Source organism: Carassius auratus, unplaced genomic scaffold (assembly GCF_003368295.1).
Source record: "Carassius auratus strain Wakin unplaced genomic scaffold, ASM336829v1 scaf_tig00011994, whole genome shotgun sequence".
Lineage (NCBI taxonomy): Eukaryota > Metazoa > Chordata > Actinopteri > Cypriniformes > Cyprinidae > Carassius > Carassius auratus.
The window spans coordinates 447,311-474,392 of NW_020524254.1; the positions used below are offsets into that span (position 1 = coordinate 447,311).

The following is a 27,082-nucleotide window of genomic DNA, read 5'->3' on the forward strand; positions in this document are numbered from 1 at the left end:
AGAGCTCGTTAGAAATGAGAAGGATTCAGTAGGCCTTGAAAAGTGTAGACAAGAGTTGTAATTAAAGACATATTTCACTAGTTGAAGTAAACAATTACAGAATGTTCATTTTGCATAAACTGTTCCTTTAATACGAAGATGCAATCAATCTGTCTTGCAATGCAACTTTCTGAACAGTTTGTTAAAGTAAAGCTGAATGTCCAACAAATTGTGAAACATTTAGATTCATAGCAACATTTTATTTACAATAGAAATGCACAGGTAAAAGAACAACTGATGGTAGAAACAATTTACAGTCACTTCAAACAGGCCAGCACATCCTGTGCAAGACTTACAAAATAATCATAGCCACACATACGTACAAAAGAGTGAGCACAATAGTGAACTACAGCAAAAATAAGAGCAGTTTATCTGCATGAAGAGATCTGAACAAACACTGACCACTGCAGTCGGTCCACTGTAGATTACAGGCTGAAAGAAAAAAAAAAAGAAGTAGTTCATTTTAAATTTGGGAGGGGTGCATCATAATTACCAAATTTGGTCTGTACATTTATCAAACCCAAAATAAATAAATAAATACATAAAAACCAATAAGAACGTTAAACGTGCGAGCGATGCACACAGCACAACAGCTCACAATAAAATGTGCATTCGGGGTTCGGAAAACTTTAAAAATAGAAAAATCTAAATTTATGTTAGCCATGATCTGATAAAAAAAAGAAAGATTATATATATATATATATATATAAAATGTTTGAAAAGATGGTCATGATCGCACAAATAATATATATAAAACAAAAACAAAACAGCATAAATTAAATACTTCAGGCATAATTATTATAGCTAAGTGTGCACACGTGGTGACAGCCACGGAAACTTTTTTTTCTTTTACTGAAAGCCAACCAAATACATTGAAAAGCACACTTTAACACTGAAAAACAAACAAACCTTAATGACTAGAACAAATGCACAACTGAGCATTGTGAACGTTACATGAAACCTATTCACCTAAACTAGGTGTGTTAATCGGGTTAACCTGCCATTTACACGATCCGAATCCACAATAAAATGCACACGCGACTTGCATGTGCCAACCTAAGATTCACGGTGAGTATTCATGCATGTTAATGTATATAATACTGTAGCCTGTGCCACATGAAAACATCTCAGACGGCCCTGTTGGGGCGACGTCCCTTAAACCAGTGTTTTTCATTTAAAACAAAACTAAAAAAATCTGGATAAAACCTGTTTTCAAGAGAAATGTTAACGAAAGGTCAATGGGAGAGTTGAGCAAGACGTTTCAGTTGTCCTCAGAAGCCATCCTTTGTTCTTTATGAGTAGGTCAAAGGCTGCAACATAAAGCGCATCACACTGAATGCATGGATAAACAGTTTATTAAGAATCCACCGAACAGTAACAGGCCTTTGTAAGACTTCTTTTTTAAATCCAGAAGATGTGGTGTTTTGATCATTCTGTGCTCGGGCCGCACGTCTCAATGCAGGAAACCCTGTAGCACTAGCGCATCAGATAAAGGACTCCTCTCAGAAGTGTGTGGGTGAGTGACGGCTGTGCAGATGCAACTCTACAGACCAGCTCCAGTGTACATGTGACATCTGTGAGAGGTTCACGCTCCTCCAATCTGTGAATGCTGTCTTTAATGGGAATCATCCGTCTCAGATATCCTCCGTGCTCTGGAGGCTTCAGGAAGTACGAGTTCATGCCTTCTGGCGAGGTCTCTGCTCTCTTTCTGCCACGGGCTTTGTCTCTTTTACAGTCTTTCCGAGCATCTGTCCGTGGTTACAGGTCAGAGGTCAGTGACTTTATTCTCCACAGCTGCAGCGATCTGTTGGAGTCTGTAGCCCAGCTGCATCTTTTGAGCAGTGGAGTCCTCCTCTAAAGCTGTGATGATCTGATAGAAAACAAGGTTTTATAAGAAAAGGTCGGGTGTTTAACTGACTGAAAGTGCTGTATGTTCATAGCTCAATAAATATTTTATTCTCAAAAACTCTAGAAAATGAGACCTATGTCTACAGGCGAATATTGTTCTGCTTGTAATTGTAGATGTTTCCAACAAGAGTCTATTCTTGTCACTGTTAATACCGTGCATCATTGTTATTGTTACTAGGTTGCTATTAAACACATGAGCTTGAGCGCATGACAAGAACGTGCTGTCAAGACTTCCTCATCACTATTCACACCAGAGAAGGCAAATATCACTAACTCATCTGAAGGGAAAAGCACCCAAAAGTTCAAACATGATTTCGTTTTAATAATCCAACAAATTTAAATATACACTTGCTGTTTGATAAAAAACTTAGAGAGACGGAGAAAGAGAAGTTCTCACCTGATCATAGTATTTGTTGATGTACTTGTACAACTCGTGCAATGCCACTAGATGATTAACTTCATTAGAGTAGTTCTGCAATGGAAGCAAAACAGAAGATAGATATTATTACAATGAATCCATTATTATTCAAAAATGCATTTAACATATTTGTTGTCTCACACTGTGGGGGGATGATTTACATAAAATAAATATATCGCAGCCTCAGATTGTCTGTCATCTTAGTATGTCCAGGGCTTCACGGTTTGGTTCATACAAAGAGCTTTCTAACAAGAGTCATGTTTGAAGGCCGGTCAAAACAACCACAATCTAATGGATCAGGGGCCTGTTCTTCGTACGTCGCTTATTACACCCGAGATCAAATGACACATCCAAGATGATATCATCGTGCTAATCATGATCCGGCTAATTGGGTTCTTCGAACACACCTGTTGTGTATGATTAGTATCGCTGGATTGAGTTATCGGAGATAATTGCACATTTATGTGTTGGCTTAAAAGGGGATATGTATCGACACTCGAAACCATGATCAGCATTGCAGCGATTGGCTGGTGGCAAGATGGCAATGTAATGACATCATATAATTTAAAACGACACCTGATGAAAAACACCTGACGAAAAACAAATTTCTGGACTTTTATAAGGAAACAGCCAAGCAAACAAAACTACATAAATGTTATAATAGATACATGAAACAGATAATAGATACATGTTTTCATTTTATTATAATTTTTTTCATGATTCCCAATTATTTAGATTCGCAATTTATAGTTGTGCAGTCTTTACATTTTTATTTCAATGTAGAAATTATCTATTCATTTCATTTTATATTTGACCAGATTTGTTACGTGACAGCATTAATGAAAGTTTCTTAAGGGTCAATATCATGTTATCTGCATCTCCTGCGCTCTTATAATAGCAGTCGTCACTCAAAATAATGCACGACTCTATTATCTGTATAGCGTGTGTGTAAGACTCTAATACAATTATGAAGTAATAATTTTATGACAAATCAATATTTCAGTGAGTGAAACTGGCTGTGTCTACAGTAGGCTGTTATGGACTACACAGCATTTTTATATTATTTTTAAATATTTTTTTAATGATTATTATTTTAAATTATTGTCCCTGGATCAGTACGATACTCTTGTAATAAAGTAGCGGTGGTAGCATATTTTGAGTATCAGTTCTGGTTGAAAAGAAGCGATCTAATCCTGTTTACATGAAATAAGCTGCTCCCGAGCAGGTTTAAGCTAACGGACCTGTTGCTATGACAGCAGCTCCAGGATGAGCTTCGAAGAACAACATGATCCAAGATCACGCCAAATCGTCAACAATCAAATCCAGCTAACTGAGTTAGCGACGTACGAAGAACGGGCCCCAGGTGAGGGCCCTTTATTTGTGGTTCATTTGCAGCTACTGCAGGCGGTTCGTCATCATCAAATGTGTAAATATTGTAACCTGAGCATCACGGTGTAGGTGGACGTCCCATAACTCACCCTTGAGAGTTCAGCTAGAGAAGAGTTCATCTCTTGGTCACTGACGGGGATGGTCTGTCTTATATCTGAATAATATCTGAGATGAAATACAATCAACAAAGTATGGTGAGTGCATCTCATTCCACATTAACTGCATTAATATGAGCCGACTGAACTCACTTCTCCACCATCTGTTTGTAGCGTGGGATGTCCCGAGCGTACAGGAGCTTGTTGATCGGGGAGTCCTGTATGTACAACACAGAACGTCATTAGCAGCTGATCTCTCTCTTTCTGGATTCTTCCCACGATGCAGTCTGATTGGCTTACCCTGCCCAGTTTGTGGTCGGCGATGGTGCAGGAGTCCATGAAGGTCTGAGCAATGACTGACAGCACCGCGTCTACATTGTCCGAGGCCTGCACATCGAAGATGAACTGGGGGTTCTTCAAGATATTAATCCAGAATCTCAGCGGCAAGCTGCAAAACAGTGACCAAATATAAGCTGTGACCGAATCACTGGTGATACCTGGCTCATTCTTTACCGACCTGTTTGTTTTCCATATGTGGATGGTCTCTGGGTCTGTGATGTTGTGCTGGGCGGCCTGGTCGTCCAACAGATCAAAGAAATATTTGACAGCCAGAGGAACCGGCTGACTGGTGCTCAGAATCACCATGAACAGATCGTCTACGAACTTCTGCAGGGTGCCCTAAAACACAGTACAGGTGACCCATCTGGCCCTGTCTAGAGGGAGGTGTGAGAGGGGAGTGTGTGTGTGTGTGTGGTACCTTCACAGACAGCAGGCGTGTGAGGTAGATCTCTGGGATGGCCTTGGCTCTCTCACGCTCTTTGTCTCTCAGACTGCCCCGTCTGTGTTTGGGTAGCTCCGCCTCCTCACCGGCCTTCACCAGGTGCCACTGCTTCACTCCTCCTTCATCTCCATCCTCCAACATCGGGGTCTCTGAGAGAGGAAAGAAAGAATAGGAGAAAATATGAGAAAATCTCTTATAGTGGTCATTATTCTGGATTATACGCTACTGTTCAAAATATTTTAGTTTTGAAAAATGCTTCTCATGCGCACTAAGGTTGCATTTATTTGAATTTAGAATTTTTAGTTATTTTGTAATATATCTTAAAATTTATTTTATTCCTGTGAGTCAAAGCTGAATTTACAGCATCATTCCTCCAGTCTTCAGTGTCACATGATCCTTCAGAAATCAGTCTGATATACTGAATGACTGCTTAAGAAACATTTCTTATTATTATCAATCTTGAAAACTGTTGTGCTGCTTAATACTTTTTTTCAAGGTTTCTTTGATAAGCAGAAAGTTCAATTTTTGTAACATTATAGATGTCTTTACAGTCACTTTTGATCAATTGAATGCATCCTTGCTAAATACAAGCATTAGTTACTTTTTACTGACCCCAAACCTTTGAACGGAAGCATAAATTCGAAACACAATCAGTAATATCTACTATTGAAAACAGTGAATTAAATATAAAAGATGATATGTAATTACTTTGATTTTTATTTCTGTTTTTATTTGGAACATAAAAACATACTATTGATAACAAATAATTATTTCACACTTCAATAATAATAAAAAATGTATTCTTAGTAAAACTAATATTTTAAAACTAAAGGACTGAGATAGTTCAACCCTGAATTCTGCACAGATTTGGTCAATTTGTATGTGTTTAGTTCCCTCGAAAAAAACCCTAAACCGAGACCCATATGTCAAGCTGAGAAAGGAGCAAACGCACTCTCTCCTGGGACGTAGTCTTGGCTGTCGTGGTGGATCTGCTTGGACCGTCGTGACACCAGTGTTACTGTGGCTCCGTCTGGGACCTGCAGAGATATAGGTAACACTTACAAATCAACAGTGACTCAAGCATGTCAAGTCTCGCTCCACAAAATGAACAACTTGACAGACCTTGTAGTGTTGTAAGGTGTTGAGGCGCTTCCAGGACCCCTGGACCACTGATGTCAAGTCCTGATCCGACAAGATCAGATGACCAGCCACCCCAGCCCTCCACTCTATAAAACACACCATTACAACAACTTACATTTATCACTCAATATTCAATTAGACTGTGTTATTTACATATCTTTTTAGTGTTCCTGTAGCTCAAGTGGTAGAGCATTGTGCTATTAAGCGCTATTAGGCAAGGTAGGGGGTTCGATTCCCCGGGAACACATGATAGGTAAAAATTAGCATTATTATTTAATCTCTATGTATTTTAAGTAATAAATCTACATTTATTTAAATAATCGTCTGGGTTTTTAATCTTACCCAGATGCACAGCGTCTGCGGAGGGTCTCTGGGAGTATGACGTGCCCTTCCACGTCTGCTCCACGATCTTCTCCTTCACCTGTGTGATGGTGTCACAGTCCAGCACTTTAGTGGGGACCGTCTGAGACTCGCCCGCACCCCCGCTGCTCACCAGGACATTCAGAGTCTATGGGGCAACATGGACAGAGGTTGAAAAGCTTGTCGTTTCATTTAACTGCTCGTGAAAAAAACTTTCTATCTTTTTTCAGGACTCTGCAAAGTTATATGTCATGTGTGAAAGAGTTATCAGATTAAAAACCATATCAACCTTGAATTATGGACAACACTTAGTGTAATGTTTATTTCTGCATCAGTGTAGAGTGTGTGTGTGTGTCAGTGTTAATTTCGTTGACGAAGACTATGACGAAAAATATTCGTCAACTAACCTTTTTCACTGACGAAAACTAAATAAAAACTAAATAAAAAGTCAGATATGATGACGAAAAACGTGACGAAATATAACTGACACTTTAGTCAACGAATAAAAATGAGACGAAAATATATGGGAGGGACGAATGGAGAAGAGATCCAATCAGAGCGAATCTTTGAGGGTAGGTTGATCTATGCAGAAGCAGCCGAGCCATTTTAAAAAGCCGCGGCAAATGCAAGCGCAACAGCTAAACAAAGCAGCAGTTACACAGAAAAGAGAACAAAGATGAGTTTGCAGAAATTCGCACAGTTTCGAGGACGTTTTCATAACAGTTAAGTTGTTTACACAGGGAACAACACTGCAACCTTTTGAAATGCCATTGCGACCCAAATTTTTATGGGGTCGTAAATGTATCACTGATTATTTTTGTACCTACTTATGTGTAATGCTATGTTTTAATATGAGCATTTATTAAAACAGAAATGTGTATTTTAAGAATACGTTTTATAACGTGCTCCAAGCATTCAACACATCAAGTTGGCTTCAGCCCCGCGATGCGGGAAAGTTGAACTGAGCAGCTGGTTACTCGCGCAACACTGAACTGAGCTCTCATTCGGGACGTTTGCGTCCTCCTGCACCCTGAACGAACAAATACAAATCGCATTTTAAATAAACATAAGAAAAAGAGCGAAAAGTGGAAGGGCTCAATTCAGCAGCGTGGTGTTCTGGTGTTCAGGGAGCAAGCAGAGACGCGTCTCAAAGTCTTCTTGCTTTTGTACCGACAACAAATACATACTAAATAAGTCGAAATACCCGTCTTGGAAAGTGTGCGAAAAAATCTGTAGTTATGTCTTCAGTGAAAGTAAAGCGTTGGAAAGAAATCGGATGCGTATCTTTACAATGGATGCATTTGTCTCTTAAAGTGACCGCGCCTAATTTACTAGCTCTGCTGTCAGTGTCTTTAATGTATGAAAATGAAAGTAAATCACTCACTGCTCTTGATTGAATTACTTTGTAGTTTTAACAAGAATTTATCCAAAGTCAATCCGAAAATCAGATAGAATAGATTATATTGTTTTACTAGTGACTAAAAAATACAAAAAAAAAAAAAAAAATATTAGGGACCTGAGCATGTTTTTCTTAAGTGTTTCTTTCTTTAATTTCTAATGCAACCTTTTCACACCACAGACTGAACCAAATTAAGCATTGCATCAGACATTATCAAGATGAATTTGTTGTTCTGACACAGTTTAACCCTGAGTTATTGTCATATTTTATTACCAATTTCTAAACTACAGCAAATAAACTGTGATATTGTAAGAAACGTTGAAGGTGTCTGAATACATTTTGGTTTGATTGTGTATTTTATTTTACAGTGAAGACTATGCAGTGCTATTTTAAATGAACAAAAACAAACTTAAAAAAATGTAAACTTTGTGTAAATAACACAAATAAAGAAATAGAATGAACATACAATACAAATATAATATAGGTGGTTGTCTATTTCAATAATACTGTACTTCATCTTGAAAGAATGTCATATGCATTGCATATCATTCAGGACGAATGCATATCTTTTTCAGAGAGCATGTATATTTTTCATTGAGAGCAGGCCTTATGTTTATTTTATAAATACCATTCCATAACAGACTGATGGAAACATTTAGTCAAGTCAACTAAGTTGACTTTGTTCTACTAAAAAAAACTAGACTCAAAGACTTAAGACTAGACTAAGACTAAAACTCTTATGATATTTAGTCGACTAAAACTAGACTAAGACTAAAACATTTCAGATGACTAAAATGTGACTAAAACTAAATGGTGTGTTATTCAAAAGACTAAGACTAAGACTAAATCCGAATTTGCTGTCAAAATTAACACTGGTGTGTGTGTGTGTGTGTGTGTGTGTCTCACCAGTGTGCGGTACTCCACGTCCTCCCGCAGCAGTCGGTTGTCGTTGAGTGTGTATTTGGCTTTGCCTGTGACAGCGTCCACTGGGCCTTTATCCACCTGGTGCTTTATGGCTCTGAACAGCATGTAGAACGCCTCACCTGCTGTGTCCTACACATAAATACATGGATATATGTGACCCTTAAGTCGCTGGGGTATATTTGTAGCAATAGCCAAAAATACATTGTGTGGGTCAAAATTATTGATGTTTCTTTTATGCCAAAATCATAAGGATATTAAGTAAAGATCATGTTCCATAAAGTTATTTTGTAAATTTCCTACCGTAAGTATATCAAAACGTAATTTCTGATTAGTAATATGCATTGTTAAGAATTCATTTGGACAACTTTAGGGCGATTTTCTCAAATTTCTTTTTTTTTTGCACCCTCAGCTTCCAGATTTTTTAATAGTTGTATTTCGGCCAAATATCCTAACAAACCACACATCAATGGACAGCTTATTTATTTAGTTCTCAGATGATGTATAAATCTCAATTTTGAAAAATTATGCAGACCCTTATGACTGGTTTTGTGGTCCAGGGTCATATATAAATAAAAAATATAAGAATGTATAATATAAAATACAAAAATAAATAAATATATATAAATAAATCCTATAAATAAACACATGGATGTCAAATACCTCTGTCTATCAGTTTGCACTGGTTAACAATAACTGCTCGCATATAATTCAAGACATTAATGTTTGTCTTCAAAACCAGCCCTGTCTCTGCACCCCTTTACCTAAATTCACTACTTCAGACTTATGTGTCTTCTAGAAGCTTGTGAATTCTTTTAGACATGCACTCTTTTCATTTACTAACTGCTTTGTTTTCTTTAAAAAAAAAAGATTGTTCTGTTCTGTTCTCTTTTTATTATATATGCTATATATTTGCTATGTGTACTGCGTCATGACAACTGAGACTTGTTATAGCACTTGCTATCTTGTTGATTTTGATTGCTACCATTGTCCTCATTTGTAAGTCATTTTGATATAAGCAACTGCTAAATGAAAATGTAATTATGAAATATTAATTTGAGTTATGCTTAAGCTGGATTAACTCTGATATATGAAATAACAGTCAGAAAAATCAATATATTTTTAAATTCAACCATTTACTGACTCTTCAGACAATATATATACAAAAAAGAAAGTTTGCAAATGTTTTTTCGTGACCAAACTGAACAAAAATAGGCAAGGTGCAGTTGGTGCGGAAAAATGTATACGGTAAAGGGATATAATTCAAAATTAAATCTTTATTACGGTTTAGCAGACTACTTAATTAAAATGCATATATACATCAATTGTCACTCCATATTTTACGTGGATATTATATGTCTTATTAAGATGATATTTAAATGCTTAGTTTTTTTGCTCAAATCCGTTTTTAATGAAATACAATGATGAATAATCTACTTCAAAATCCTCATGTATCATATTTGACACACATTTTAACATGATTAAAAAAAACCCAGTATAGATAATCAAGTAAACCTATATTGATTCAGTCCAGTAAGTGTACATCTTGCAATACTACTAACAATAATAAAGTTATTCTCACATTTACTGTAAAATCAGTAAAGATTAGAATCGCGTAGGGGACATTTTTACAATTACTGGTTTTTCTTTAGACAGTAAAGTTTTAATAATGCTGATCGTTAAGAAACCTTGTTAAGAACTATGTGCATCAGCTATGATACAGCAGGCTCTATAGGGTTAATCTGCAAGCCAAGTGACTTTTTCATGGTACAGTTACATATTTAAATACAATTACTGGCATGTCTTCCTCTCTCATCCAGTTGACTGTGAGCCGAACACAAGCATCACTTACTCTGAGGAAGCTGTAAAGACATATGGACATCCAGTTAGTCAGCAGCTTCTCCACCACAGACTCGGTCCTGCAACAGACGAGAGGTTTCCACTGAGACTCAAAAAAATGCCACAATTATCAGTCGAAAGGATCCAGCTCCTGGTCATTTATGCACGGATTCAATGGTATCAGTTCAGATGTGAGAGACTGGTCACTACGGACCTGCGCAGCATGAGTTTGGGGTTTTTCGTGGTGTACTGCTCCACCAGGTGACTGAGCAGAGTCTTTAGGATGTCGGTGAAATACTCCAGCTTGCCGTGCAGCGCCACCGTGAGGAGGGAGGCCACATACGCCCTGTCCCGCGGAGAGAAGGTCCGCTGGGCTTCCAGAGTGTGGATGAACTGCAGGGAAGTATATGAGGGATATGAGATGAAGAAGACACTACCAACCCTAAAGCCTTAATGGTCTATATAACCCAGTTTGAATGATTCTTCCTGGCAGGTTTAAGGAAAGCCCACCTTGGTGAGGAACAGTTTGCTGTTTAGCAGGTTGGAGAGCTGAACCAGGCCTTGCTCCACTGTGGCCCGGCGACAGGCGGGAACGTCAAGGTCCCGTCTCAGAGGAGAATCACGGTGACCGGGGAAGAAGATCCTCTCCGAGTATTTACGATAATCCAGGACTGGAATCCCAGAGCCCATGAGATCACTGGACACATCCATCATCTCAGTCATCAGATCTGCACACACACACACACACACACACACACGGTTTATTATAAAGGCATTTCAAGCATGTCGGCAGAGTCTGGCTGATGTTTACGTGGGAGCGTCTGACCTGTGAACTCCTTTTTACAGCGGTCTCGGACACTCGTCTCCAAGTTCTCCAGCTGGATCTGGACTTTCTTATAGTCTCTCAGTGCTTGCTTGCTTTTCCTCCTGTTAAACACACACACACACACACACACACACACACTGCTGAGTCTGGAAATGTCTGTTTATTCTCAACTGTGCATCCTAGTCATCTGATTTATTGTAAGTTTTGAGAAGAAAAGCATAGCAGCACAAACATATGTACTGTACAGTGGGCTCCAAAGTCTGAGAAAATACTTTAAATCTTACATATTTGTTAGATATATGCTTCCTAATATTATATGAACTTGTGAAGAAAAATTAATACATTTTATTATTATTATTATTATTTAATCAATGATTAATTTAAATAATGTATCAATTATACTTAATTATATCAAAACTTGATTGTAAAGAAATACATCTAGGTATTATAGGTAGGTTATAATATAGTATAATATAATATAATGTAATATAAGCACAAAATGTGCTACTTTCACTAGCTTTCTCAGATGTTTGATCCCAGTGCATGTCAATAATCAGTAATAAACTGGTTAAACTTGTAGGGGAATACCTGTATATGAGCACGATAACCAGCACAATAAGAGCCACGATGGAGGCGCCCACCCCGACCCCCACCTGAGCCTCCAGAGGGAACGCAGCGGGGCCCTGAGAATCATACTGCACCCGTCCCAGAGAAAAGTTCAGATTCCCCATCCTCACCTACACAAACACACACCAGATTTCCATTCCGTATCATGGGACACAGCACAAAATGAATAAGAGTTATAAGATAGAAGTTGTCGTACAGTGAAGTCTGGGAGCGTGTCGGCCGCCTCTCGTTTCTTCAGCGCGGTCACTGACGGCTGCAGTGACGGAGGCTCACAGTACAGATGGGTTCTGGTTAAAGTCTTCACAGCACACTCTCCATCACCGATCAGAGCAACCACTTCCTCTTTAGAAATGGCCAGGTCCAGATTCTCCCCCTAGAACCCACATTCAGACAAGTTCATGGGACACACAAGTGTGGAAATAACAAAAATATATATTGTGTATTAACACACAGATCAGAAGAGATCCCAATCTAGATTTACAGTATGTTTTCATAGCACAATGCAATCTTTTTTAATGCATAATTTATTTTTATTAAATACAACAATTATATATATATATATATATATATATATATATATATATATATATATATATATACACACACACACACACACACACACTCATATATATAAAATATTAAAAATGCTAATATCCATTGTAATTTAATTTGTACATTTATTAACTAAGTTTAAACAACTACATTCTCACCAAAAAAAACCTCCTAAAACTACAAATTACACACAACGGCAGTACTATTTGTAAAATTATAGTGGATTCATGCATCCAGCATGACACTTGTAATATCATATATTGTAACATAATATAAAACAATACTTGTTCTGGTGAGGAAGTTTTCATTTAGATACTATTACAGTTTTTTATTATTTTGAATTAGTTTTATTTTGGTGTTCCACGTTTTCATTTTAATTATTGTAAGTTTTTGTCATTATGTTTATTAGTAATTGCTTTTTTAATATGTCTATACATTTTAAGTTTTGTAATGAATATATATATGTAATTAATTTTAATTTAATATATGTAATTAGTTTCAGTATTAGTTATTAGTAATTTTTATCAAGTTAAAATAGTTTTCTTATATAATTTATTCAATTTTTTTAATACAATTTTTTTTTTGTATGGTTTTTGTTAACTATAATAACTCTGGTTCTGAATACTTTTTTAATGGTAATAATGTCAATATTTAATATTTAATAATATTTTTGTAATTAAATAAACATATTAAAAAGAAATGTATGTTATTATTATAGGATGGTATTATTAATATAATATAATTTTATATAATACAAATACAAATATATTATATTATCTTAACTATTATTAGTTTTGGGGCTTTGAATTATAGAGTTAGCATATGTTTGTTTTACAAATCTTCAGTGCATTCACACACGTGTGAGAGGGGCCTGACCTCCACAGAGATGATGCTGCCGGGTTTGTATCTGAAGGGTTTGCTGGGCTCGTGTTGATTGAGGCTGTGAAGGACAGGATTGGGCTCATAACTGAAGGGGTTGCCACTGACCGCCTCAAACTCAAAGTGCAGGTTATCCAGGAGGAAGCGCACGCTGACAGCAGCACGCAGGGCCTCGGGGCCCACCTCCGGAGTGGGACACAGGATCAGAGTCGAGCTGTTCACTGTGCACCGCTCCTCCACCTGATCACCCACAGGACACGAGGAAACCAACTGTGTTACAATAACTGAGGAGTGAGCACTGGACAGTTTGTTTAATGCTGTGAGAAAGCACAAGCACAGACTCACTTGTGTGAACTCTACCTGTTTGACCACACAGAGACTATCTTCAGGACAGTTGGGCTCTGGGACGATCCGCCGAGCTCTTCTGAGGAGACTGGGATCCACGCTGCTCCTCTTCCTCTTCCTCTTCTGTGAGTGTGGCTCCAGTGGGGACAGGGTCACGTGGATACGAGGCTCCTGTACCACGTCCAGATGCTGGCCAGACACTCGAATGATACGACCCCCGCTTAGACAAACACACATCATCCATGAGATGGTCATTATATATGCTGGACTAATAACTCATTTTTTTTTATTTCCAAATCACAGATGACTGAAGAAAAAAAAAAACATTGCAAAGCATTAAATTGCTGATTGGCGCAACTGTGCATGTGTCAAATATATAACAAATGATATTACCAACACTTCTGTAAATCACAATAAAGAGTTTATAATATAAGAAGTCATATGCATCTTTTTCTTCTTGAACTTTTAAAATAAAAAGGATTGCATATGTTAACATACTCATACAAAAACAATTTCTGAATATGACAGATAAATACACTGGCATATATAAGATTGCTCACATTTAAGGTAAAGTTGAAAGTTGATTAATTTACTTAATTACTTAATTGAATAAGACTTGTTAAAAAATCAACAACAACAACAACAAAAACAAAAGATTGGCAAAATGTTTTTGATTATTTGAAGCATTCTCACTAAAATGTCCTACTTTAATTAGCTTATGAAAAATAAACATTAACATATACTCTATATATATAACAAGTCTTGGTCTTTTGCAGTTTTGTAATATAAAATAAGATATATAAAAATACAAATAAAAAAATCCTTAAAATAATACAACTTCATGGATTTTCACTCCATTGGCACAATGTTTAAAAGAAATAAGTTTAGTAAGCATGTATTAGCATAATGAAGCTTTTTAATATAAATTAAATAGACTACAGGATTTCCACGACACAGGACAAGCAGTTTCGCAAATAAAATAAATATAAAAAATAAATACATTTTAATTTAAAACCAGCACATATTGTTCTCACTCTACTGGCAAAATATTTAATTTTCTACAAAAAAAAAGAAAGATTAAAAAACAAGTCTTAATACTTAGTGTAATTCTGTAAAAAAAATAAAAAAAATAAATGAAATAAAACTATGCTTAAGTTGATGTGATGTGCTGTTTCTCACCTGATGAAGCTTCGGGAGGGAGCAGCATGGGTCACGTTGGGGTCTGGGGTGTACTGATAGAGGACGTCCTGTAGATGGCGCTCAGCTCGACCGAAGCGCAGCGTAACGCCGCTCTCTCCGGTTCTGTTCCTCCCTCCAGTCACACACTCAACACGCTCACTGTTGTACTGCTTGGGAGAACTGGTAAGACATACACTACTAAAACTCTGCGTTGTCAAATGGGAATAGACATAAATGACAATAAATCCAGAGTAATTTATGAAGTATATTCTAGTCATGAATTGATGTTTTTAGAACACAGCTCATTGTTTTAGATCTTCAAAGACTTCCAGCGTTAACAGAAGAATGATTCAGTATTTATAACACAATCAGCTGACATAATCACTGCATTTCGTTGTACATTACATGTGCAATGACAAAGTTGAATCTAAACTAATCGAATCTAATAAGATGCAGAGATGACTTCTGACTGACTGGACGGCTGCAGAGGACGCTGCTCTACACAGTCACTTACATGTAACATGGGACTCCACCAATCAGGATGCTGATCTCATTGGGACGTCCCGTCAGAAGGTTCTGTCCCGTGATGGTGAGGGACGTGCCGCCCGACATTGGGCCTTTCAGTGGAGACACTCCCAATAACACTGGGTCCTTGAGTTTAGGAAAACAGAACACGCACACACACACACACACAGGCACGCACACACACACACACACACACACACACGTTAGAAAACACTGCCTTATACATGTTTGCTGTTACACAATGACCTCATCCTGTTAAAGCCCTGAATAATGCATTTTTGTTTGCCAGGAAAACTATCTAAAAATCCTTAAAATAAGATAGATTTATGTAACTGAACTGTATGAGATTTTTTACATTAAAATTATTATTTTTTTAAATTACTTTATATAGATATTTTTAACCATAAAAGCTCGCTATATTTCCCTTTTCGCCCTTTAGATTGTGTGGTAAAGCCCCTGAAAAATGCATAATATTTAGGTCTTCAAATATAAATTGAGTTAAGCTCAAGACTTTTTAAATAACATGAAAAAAAAATGTTTCACTACATTGATAAAATATTTTTTTTTTCTTGTTTGAAGCATAAATCTCACAATATTTACTCATCCTATTAAATATTTATGTTTTATTTTCCAGTAAACATATCTAAAATATTTTTTTAAACAACTTCATAACTATTTTAGTATAACTTTATTTTTCACCATAGTTTGAAGCATTAATCTTGCTATATATATATATATATATATATATATATATATATATATATATATATATATATATACAATGTTTTTTAAATAAAAATAATTATTAAAATATAAACTCCAAATATACCTTTCACAATTATGTAATAAACAAATGAACAAACGAATAAAGTCTTAAGTGTGACAAAAACACTGTTAAGGAAAAGTCATTCTGCAGTGTAAAACTTTGTTTTTAAAATGCTCAAATGCCTCCCTGATTTTAATAAATACAGGATCAATTCCTTGCATGTTATGTCTTCTTGCTAAACAATTTTCATCTCTTTCGTGCCTGTTGGATTAATGTTTACCTGGTAACGGAAGCGCTGGGCAGACTGCCCGATTCCTCCTCCTTTGACCTGAACTGAGACGTGGCCGCTCTGCTCCCCTGCACTGGCTGTGGTCTCACACACAATACTGACAGACACACAGAGAGACCACTGGGTCAATACTCTTCATCACACTGTGGAGCTCAACTGCCTGAAGCCATTTACACAATGTCATTAACGAGTGGCAGTAATATCCAGCATGCCCTCTCTCTCACACTCATATCACATTACCTGGAGGACACCTCGTATCTGTCGGGGATGACCGTGCAGGGGACTCCGGCTACCGTCACTGAGTGCTGGATGTCTTCAGCTCTCTGACCCAGATTAGAGCCGGACACCGTGAGCACTGTGCCACCCTCCACTGGACCAGAAAGAGGCTCAATCTGCAATATACCACAACATGTGAAATGGACATGATGATGACAAAATCATAGATGTGCATCGAAAACACTACACTAATGCTCAAACGTTTGGGGTTGGTAAGATTTTCAAAAAATATTCTTTAAATAAATCTCTTATGCTGTTCACCCAGGCTGAATTTATTTGCAGGAAAACAGGAATATTGTGAAATATTATTGCAATTTACAACAGCGGTTTTCGATGTTAATAATATATTATAAAATGTAGTTTATTCCTGTGATGTAAAGCTGCATTTTCAGCATCATTACTCCAGTCTTCAGTGTCACACGATCCTTCAGAAATCAGTCTAATATGCTGATTTACTACTTAAGAAACATTTCTTATTAATATCAGTGTTTAAAACAGTTGTGCTGCTTATTATACATTAAAAAAAATAGAAATTTCTCCTGAAAAATGTAACAAATCTCACTTTATATTTACTTTATTTCCCTTTTCTTCCTTTATTTTTTGTGTGGTGTTACACCATTGATCTTATCATATTAAAAACCTTGAAAAATACATAAGATTTTGTCTTGTTTTCCAGTGTAGCACATGACAGTCTCACAAATAAACCTTTTTTCCCACTCTAATAGCATTTTTTTTTTTTGATGCATTAAACCCTCTGTATTATCTAAAAAATAAACATTTAAATCTATACTCTTAAAAAAAAACTTAATATATATATAAAAAAATAGTTTTAAAGGATGACAGGACAAAACACTATGGAAATACATTTATGCAATGTAAAAGGTTTGCTTTTTTCAGTTAAAAATTCCTTGCATTTCATTAATTCCTGCTATACCACTTCTAGACCTTTTTATCCCATTTTTGATCACTTTGACAAACAGAACATTTCAAAGAACAGCTTTCATATCACCTTGTTACGATGGCATGCCAAACATCCACAACACTAGCAATATTACTCACATTTTCATTAAGAAAAGTCCCTGCACACATCTATGAGGTAATTTAGCTAATCATCTAATGTCAGTTGAAATATTGTAATCTGCTATGCTCTGATTTATACATCTAATGGACAAAATAATTATTGTACAAACACACAGGTCAGCAAGGAAATGCATAAGGACAAGGGTCAATCCTTAAAGGAGTGAAGAAAATCCTTTCACAATGCAGTTTAGCCCGGCAGGTTTATTTCAAGTTCTTAAAGGGACAGTTCACATAAAAAAATAAACGGCTGAAGATCTTCTTGTGAGTGAAACGGAGGGCAAAAACACAGAACTGTAACTTTAACAATACTGAGTATAGTGTTAATGGCTCCCAAAAGGCAGAAGTAAACAGGTGTGTCCCTCACCGTGTGTATGTGAGGAGCAGGACAGGTCTGCTGGACGTGTTGGGTGCAGGAGCTCCTGTAGACGCAGCTGGAGCGAGACCCTTCACACCACACACACTCGTACCGCTGATCAGCTGTGTGACAGCGACTGCAGTCGGACCGGCCCACGGAGCAGTTATACAGCCGCACTGCAAACACAAAACACACGTCACAAACAGAGAACAGCACATTCATAACCTCAGCAAACAGCTGGTGACGTACCATGAAGGTCCTCTGGGTAATCCACCTGGAAAGAGTCCCTCCTCCTGACTGAGATCAAGCTCCTGTATTCCTCCACCGCAGCCGAATAAGAGTACTTTGAAACGAAATACAATCAGCAGAACAAAGCTTAACAGGCACATTCAGATATTTAATGGATGTTATATATCTGCCACATACTGGTTGTGCCAGCAACACAATTACTGTTAAATTAGATTGCGGTGAAATATAACGAAGAAAAAAAAAATAGAAAAATTAGACTTATTTCAGCTAGTTGCCAAGGCAATATTTCAGACTTTCATTTAATATGCTAAAAAAAAAAAAAAAAAAAAAAAAACCTTTTAATAAAAATGACAAAAGCATAAAAAATGAACACCATAATTAAACCTTTAAATTTAAAATGAAAAATAAAAGGAATTTAAATAATTCCTAAAAACTATAACAGGTCATCAACAATCTGAATATACATTGTAAAAAAGAAAGAAAAAGAAAACGTACTGGTCATTTTTCTGCCTGGACCTTGTCCAATAATTCTTACCGACATTTCCGTTAATTCTAAATTCCGTAAACTATCTCTAAAACACAACGTAACAAAAGTGCTCAAATTTAAAAAAGCAGGTAAAACACATGTAAAAAAAAAAATCAACATGGAAAATATTTTCATATTAATACAGATTTCTTTTTTTAGCAGACCTGGTGAAGCTGGCAGGTAATGAAGAACAAAGATGGCTGAGAGTCGTCCACTTCCACGAAAGCGTCCACCACCACCGATCGGCCCTCAATCACCAACACACACTGATAATCAAGATCTTTGTCCTAAAAACACACAGATATATTCTGTTCACGGCCTACAGGTTTTTAAACACTTCATCAATAAACCAGACAACATAATACCCAATAAACACAATTCTTTTAAACTTTCCATTCATCAAAGTTTCATGAAAAAAATGCATCACGTTTTCCACAAAAATATTAAACAGCAAAACTGTTTTCAACATTGATAATAATTAAAATGTTTCTTGAGAAATCAGCATATTAGAATGATTTCTGAAGGATAATGTGACTCTTAAGACTGGAGTAATGATGCAGAAGCTTTGACATTTTTAAACAGAAAACAGTAATTTCATAAAATTGTATTATCGTATTTTCCGGACTATAAGTCACACTTTTTTAATAGTTTGGCTGGTCCTGCGACTTATAGTCAGGTGCGACTTATTTATCAAAATTAACTTGACATGAACCAAGAGAAATGAACTAAGAGAAATTAACAAAGAAAACACATTATCGTCTCCAGCCGCCAGAGGGCGCTCTATGCTGCTCAGTGCTCCTGTAGCATACACTGAGCAGCATAGAGCGCCTTCTTGCGGCTGGAGACGGTAATGTTTCTCTTGGTTCTTGGTTCTAAATAAATGCGACTTACAGTCCAGTGCGACTTATATACGTTTTTTTTCCTCATCAAGACGTATTTTTGGAGTGATGCGACTTATACTCAGGTGCGACTAGTCCGAAAAATATGGTACTGTATACTGTTGTACAGTATTACTGTTTTACTGCATTTATTGATCAAATAAATGCAGCCTTAGTGAGCAGAAGAGACTTTGAAAAATCTTACTGACCCCAATCTTTAATGCAGGTTTATATTAGTCAAGCCCCAAAAAGTCTCAAGAAGTTGATTACCTGATAGAGGTGTAAGTTGCGCCCCAGCAGAGTGATCTTCCTCTCGACATTGACAGGAAGGAGGGAGCTGCCCTGGATGGCCTCCACACAGGGACAGGTGTGAGGACCTCTGCTCACGAGTAAACTCTCCTCTTCCTGATCACACACACACACAGATGGACAACACACTTCATTACACACACCACGGCTCTGAAAAGAGCAGATGTGGAATATCTCTCTGCTTCCGCTACATTACAGCAACACGTATAAGAAGCAGAATGGCAGCACAACAAAAGTGAGTGTGTTAAACAGAGATTTAATGAAAAACAAAATGGACACAAAAAGACACACAGGAAGTCGGGGACACATGTTCTGGGTTCAATACAGTGCAACACTATCCCTCCGCACTGGTTCAGGAAGTATTTTTTTCTATAAATTATTCTAATAGGGGTTTTAAAAAAAGTATTTATTAAAGAGTTATAATCCATGAACAACATCAACCAGTGACGAGGTGAATTACAATATTACAAACTTTGATTTGAAAAACAACAACAACAAAAAGCTATGTACTATGTACTTATCAGTTTTAATGAGGGAAAGAACTACATTCCCATTAAGCATTGTGAATTACACGGTGAAAAATTATGGATGCATGGATATATTTATTGGCCTTTAAATTCATACATGTACACAGAAATATTATATTTTACAATTATTACAATATTTACCAGTTTGATAGCATAGGAAGACTGACTATTGCGTGATTTGTGGTGCTTCATGGGAGAGGACGGGCACTAAAGAGCTCTTTAGGTGCTCTTTGCTTGCTTTAATTCCCAGATGGGTGGAGATTTTTTTGTTGTTGAAGAATCATGGGTGATGTTTTTCCTTTTTTAACCTGGTATTCTGCTGCTAAACACGATTAAAGAAATACAGGTACATCTCAATAAATCAGAATGTTGTGGAAAAGTTCATTTATTTCAGTAATTCAACTCACATTGTGAAAATAATGTATTAAATAAATTCAGTGCACACAGACTGAAGTAGTTTAAGTTTTTGGTTCTTTTAATTGTGATGATTTTGGCTCACATTTAACAAAAACCCACAAATTCAATATCTCAACAAATTAAAATACTTCATAAGATAAAAAAATAAAAACATGTTTAGTGAATTGTTGGCCTTCTAGACTTTGGTTTTCAAAAAACACAATGGACCAACACCAGCAGATGATATTGCACCCCAAATCATCACAGACTGTGGAAACTTAACACTGGACTTCAAGAAACTTGGGCTATGAGCTTCTCCACCCTTCCTCCAGACTCTAGGAGCTTGGTTTCCAAATGAAATACAAAACTTGCTCTCATCTGAAAAGAGGACTTTGGACCACTGGACAACAGTCCAGTTCTTCTTCTCCTTAGCCCAGGTAAGACGCCTCTGACGTTGTCTGTGGTTCAGCAAATTCCTGGACACGTCTGTGTGTGGTGGCTCTCGATGCCTTGACCCTAGCCTCAGTCCATTCCTGGTGAAGTTCACTCAATTTCTTGAATTGATTTTGCTTGACAATCCTCATAAGGCTGTGGTTCTCTTGGTTGGTTGTGCATTTTTTTCTTCCACACTTTTCCTTCCACTCAACTTTCTGTTAACATGCTTGGATACAGCACTCTGTGAACAGCCAGCTTCTTTGGCAGTGAATACCACATTTTGCTCACAGTAGGTCTGTCTTCTAAGTTTATGTTGATAAGTTTATGTAAAAAATTACCCTATAGAAGAAAATTTAAATATACATTTTTACTACAGGTACCTGTGTTGCACTCTAATTTATTGAGAAGAAATACAGAGACCTGTATTTCTTTATTCGTGTTTAGCAGCAGAATACCTGGTTAAAAAAGGAAATACATTACCCATGATTTTTCAATTTTTTTTTTTGAATATTTTCTATTTTGTAAAGTGTTTCTTTTACAAGCTGTTTTTGTATTTAAAATGAAAGTCAATGGGTATTGACTTTCATTGTATGAACAAAAACAAAAGAAACATTTTTCAAAAACATATCTTTTCCATATTAAGTCATACAAGTTTAAAACAACATGAGAGTGAGTAATGGAGTATGGAGAACTATCCATTTAAACTGCAAGAGCATTACTTTAACCCAGATTTTTGCTTGTTTTTGCAAACTGATGAACAAGTCAAAATGAGTTTCAGTGCATCATCATGAACCCAGAACATTGCTTTAATGTTGTGACATTAAATGACTTTCATATATAATTATGGTCAAATTAGTAATAGAGCAGAACCACTTTCATCTATTTAATTATATATCCCATCATTCACGCATGTAATTCACGCTTTAGGTACGTTCAACCTCCAGCATCTGCAGCGCTACATGCAAGCAGAGTTGGCCTGAGGACCCACACTCACCAGGAGGAAAAGGTCAGCTGAGTCGGACTGGTAATCTGTGTCTGGAGCGAGGGGGAAATCAGATGAATCAGGCCCTGCCTCGCCGTCGCCAGAGGGGGCGCTGGCTGACGACACAGGGACGCCCGTGTCTATAAGAGCATCTATATCCATCTCGGTCTGCGAGAGGGTGACCACTTCAGAGGTGGATGAGGGCAGTGCTTCAATCAGCGGGCCCATCGTCACCACTTCCCCAGCTCTCAACGCAGGCAGTGTCACTTCAGCGGCCTCTTCACGCGACGAAGGTCCCACCAGCTCTTCGTATGACTGCGGGGTTGGTGTTGACAGCAAACCTACCTGGATGCTCTCCTCCACCCAAGAGGTATTTTGTGAGAGGGTGGTGCCCTCTGAGATGGTATCGGTTGACTCTGTAGTGGCACTGGATGGGTGTGTAGAGGAGGTTGTAGCATGGTTGGGGGTGGTGGGTGTTTGCTCGAGGGGGGTTGTGGTTTCCAGAGCTGTGGTGGGGGCGGCCGTGGGCTCTGGAGTAGTGGGTGGGGTCACTGGAGGGGTAGTTGTGACAGCGGTTTCGGTCGTTATGGCCTCCTCAGTGGTGGAGAGGATTGATGTCGTGGGTGTGGAGGGGGTGTACGTGTACGCGTCAAAGTCTTTTATTGTTTGAGAAGCAGACGTGGAGGGTGAAAACTTAAGACAAACACAGGACAAAACAGAGAGAATGAGGGGGAAAATGAAATAAATGGCAACTGAAATAAATTAATATCAACTCAAATCAATAAACAATGGGGCTGAATTAAACATTAAAAATTATAAAACACACAAGAAAGCGTTATGTGTACTACCATTTAAAAATCTGGGTTTGGTAAGATTTTATATTTTTGAAAGAAGTTTTGAAGGCTGAATTGATTTAATAAAAAATGCAACAAAATTATTATTGAGAAATTTTTTTACAATTTCAAGTAACTGTTTTCTATTTGAATATATTTTATATTTATGTTTCTCTGAATTTTCAGTATCATTACTCCAATCTTCAGTGTCACATGATCCTTTAGAAATCATATAATATGCTGATTTGGAAACATTTCTTATAATTATAGTGTTGTTTGTCTACAATTGTTGTGCTTAATATTTATGTGGAAACTGACACTTTTTTCCAAGATTCTTTGATGAATACAAAGTTCAAAAGAATAGCATTTATTTAATATACATTTTTTGTTACATAAAAGTTTTTAATGATCTGTTGTCATCAATTTAATGCATTCTTGCTGAAAAAAGTATTAATTTTCAATTTTCAAATTTTCAAATGGTAGTTAATATGAACCAAAAACGGTTATTCAAAGCAAAAGGAACCAAAAACACATACAATGGGGTCTAAAAGACGGAGACTACACTGAAACGTGTGATTTAAAACTTTTCATATTCTACTAAGTACACTTGTAACAAAATCACGACAAAATAGACGTTTTTCCACTTAAACTTCCACAAATTGTCAAGCAAAAAAAAATAAAAAATGCAAACATGCAGTTTCACTGTTGGTCTCAGACTTTTTGCCACCACTATAATTGCACAGCATATCAAACTCACAGATATGAGCTCACAGACTAACACAAACTTACATGCTGGTTGTAGATGATCACACCACGGTCACACGTGGACCGGTGAGTGCACACATGCTGGTGGACACACCAGTTACATTTCCAGCGGCTGTTCACACAGCCCCTACACCTAGAAACAGAGCGAGACAGAACACAGTGGGCCAGAAGTTTAGAAGTGACCGCATAAATTAAACCCATCTACACCCCTCTGAGCATTCAGATAAAGACAGCAAAGAACCGCTGAATCCAAAATAGCTGAGGTCTAGAATGACACATGACTCCCCTAAACTCATCAAAGCAAACAGAGCTGAGTTCACAGCTTTCCCACATCGCAAATCAAAACAGCATCAGGGAGAGCCGCCCAATCAGCGGCTGACTGCAGGGGTGTATGGGTAAGGGAGGATGGTCAGGGCGGATGATACGGCAGGAATGTGGGACACAGCTGTTAAATCATCAGGGATGTGCTAGTGAGGTCCGGAGAGACAGACAGCTGCCCTGCCCCTCTCACGCCTCTGGGACATTCTTCAACACATGACAGCCGCTCACCAGTGGAGGTTTAATATTGCTCTTGGATGATGATGGCATGACACTATATGGCTAAAACTTTTCACTACCACTTAACAATAAGTTTTTTTTTGTTAATATTAGCTAATATGAACTAGCATTACCTTTTATTAGTTATTTTTCAATTACTACAGGTTTGAAACAACATGATGGGGAGTAAATGATGACATTTTTCACTGTTCTCTTTAAGAATGAAAAAAACGTTGTACTGTTTTTTTTTATGATTGCTTTATTCATGTGGCATTAAAACGCAGGAGAGTCCATGTGACTTACGGCCTGGTGCCAGAGAGCTGCTGCGCCACAGAGCAGTCGTAGAAGGTGAAGTCTGCAAGCGCTACGGTGACCGTCCGAAAGCGCAGGGACAGCGCGACGGACACAGCATCTGTTATAGAGGACAAACATGAGAGGACTCTAGGTCAAATTGTTATGGCACTGGAACATCATGTCACGTAATACCTTAATAATCAGATGTAGTTAAATGCACCATCCACAGCTTATGTCACAATTCATCTAACATCATTAACTTTTCAGTGGATTCCTTCAATGGAAGATTAACGTGCGGAAAACCAACAACGGAAGAGAAACTGGAACAGGACTGTTATAAAATTCTAGAGTGACGTACTACTGTTCAACAGATCTTTCTGATGTTTTTGAAATAAGTCTCTCAAGGGAGCATTTATTTAATCAAAACTACAGTTAAAGTTTTAATATTGTGAAATGTAATCTTAACTGTGAGGAAAAACTCACACTGACAATCTGGACTGGACTTATATTTAGTTGATTGGTGCTTGAAAGTCAAATCACGACAATCCCGCTCATGAACGAGCACACATCACACAAAGGTTTGTAAACCAGTTCCTTAAGGGCAGTTTTTCAGGTTGTCGAAAGCTTGTTGTCATGAGTGTGTGGGGTTTCTCACCCTCTCCCTGTGGCAGCGCTGGGAGTCTGTGGGCCTCAGGAGTGGCACAGGTGACTGTGGTGCCCTGGACCGAAGCAGCCGTTTCAGTGTCTTCAAAGAAACACGAGTACATGTCACCCTCTGACAGACTGGGCAAACCTGGGACACCCACAGCAATCTAAACACACACACACACATATATTAGCTGTGGTTATAATCAAGCAATCATTGTCCAGCAACACAAAACACATTTCATTGTGTCATCAAGCTTTATAGCTTTGATCATTCTCTTACAAAAGCATCCCTTAAGGAATAGTTTAATTAAGATGACAATGATTAGGGAAAAAGCTTTTAAGCATCAAAAATGAGGCAAGATAACATGTGAAATGTCCCATTAGGAAGTGCAGGGGCAGAATCTGCTGGCTTAGTGACTTTTAATCAAAGGGACAGTTCATCCAAAAAAAAAATAGAGAAAAAAGAGAAGATATTGTGAAGAATGTTGATAACTAAACATTTCTGGTTCCCAGTGAATTACATTTGCACCGCATGGACAAAATACAATGGAAGTCAATGGGAGCCAAAACAGTTTGTTTGCTAACAATCTTCAAAATCTGTTCAACAAAAATATTATTAAGCAGCACAGCTCAACATTGGAAACAGTAATAAATGTTTTTTGAGCAGCAAATCAGCATATTAGACTGAGTAATGATGCTGAAAAGCTTTAGATCACAGGAATAAATGCCATTTTAACATATATTACAATAGAAAGCAGCTACTTTAAATTGCAGTGGCATTACACAATATTACTGTTTGGACTATTTTAACATTGCTGAGTATAAGAGACAACCCAAACTTAAGAATGCTAGTGGATGAAAGATAATTGCAGGGTCTACTTTAGGCTTAATGGCTGAAGGAGGACTGAAGCTTGATGGGGCTCTGAATCAAATTCTGATGATGATTTTATACCTGTTTCTGCTCTCCAAGGCTGGCGTTATATTGGCTCAGTGACTCCACTCTCAAGCACTTCTGCTGCTCATCAAAACTCCAGAGCCAGTGACCTTCGACCGAGCCCAGCCTGCAGTCTGAACGCATCCCACACCTGCAGGAGAAAAAGGAGGAGTGAGAGAAATGCTCCTAACATAAACTGAAAACTGCAGTCCATTGCAGGCAGGAATTATAGGAAGAGACTCACCGGCCTTCAAGAACACACCAGCCGCAGTACGGGTCCTTCACTGCCAGACAGGAAGTGCAATCAGTGTGCTTGTCACACTCTGCCACAGGCCTCTTCTCCACCTGACCACAGCAAGCCAGGAGAAATCACAAAAACAGTTTTGCAATTATAAGCACACTTGTGATACAATTGCCAAAAAAAGGGGATTTTGAATTATTTAAATTTGAAATAATAGTTCATAATACCAAATTCACAATATATATATATTATATATATTATATAATATATATATAAAAAACAGCCCTTGATGAGCATAATAAACCCTTAATTATTCTTTTTGACTGTCAGTACTCATGTCATGGTTGTTAAACTCACAGAACGGCTGGTCATGATGTAGACGTGTCTATGGGTGGAATCCAGCAGTAAGTCACTGTTGATGGCCAAACCAGGTTGGATGAGAAGGGTGGAGTACTTCTTCACCTCTCCTGAGTTACCCAGGAACACCTAACATGTGATGAAAAACACCCTTGAACTCACCACGAAAAAAAAAAAAGTTTC

The 27,082-nt window shown here is 37.5% G+C and overlaps 1 protein-coding gene across 1 annotated transcript; it reads right to left on the reverse strand.

Annotated features, from left to right (window-relative positions):
- Window positions 1-54: 54 nt before the first annotated feature.
- Window positions 55-27,028, reverse strand: LOC113073343 (plexin-B1-like; the record flags this gene model as incomplete). The annotated part of the gene is made up of 34 exons (XM_026246267.1): window positions 55-1,909; window positions 2,345-2,419; window positions 3,844-3,919; window positions 4,003-4,067; window positions 4,150-4,297; window positions 4,367-4,527; window positions 4,607-4,779; window positions 5,583-5,667; window positions 5,753-5,856; window positions 6,113-6,278; window positions 8,436-8,582; window positions 10,303-10,369; window positions 10,504-10,682; window positions 10,800-11,017; window positions 11,116-11,216; window positions 11,704-11,852; window positions 11,939-12,115; window positions 13,171-13,413; window positions 13,519-13,738; window positions 14,698-14,877; window positions 15,212-15,348; window positions 16,269-16,374; window positions 16,518-16,669; window positions 17,998-18,164; window positions 18,238-18,331; window positions 18,928-19,050; window positions 19,912-20,046; window positions 22,303-22,983; window positions 23,913-24,021; window positions 24,729-24,837; window positions 25,375-25,531; window positions 26,320-26,452; window positions 26,546-26,646; window positions 26,900-27,028. Coding segments are annotated over 34 exons (5,172 nt in total), but the record flags the coding sequence as incomplete, so codon positions are not given.
- Between the last annotated feature and the right edge of the window lie 54 nt (window positions 27,029-27,082).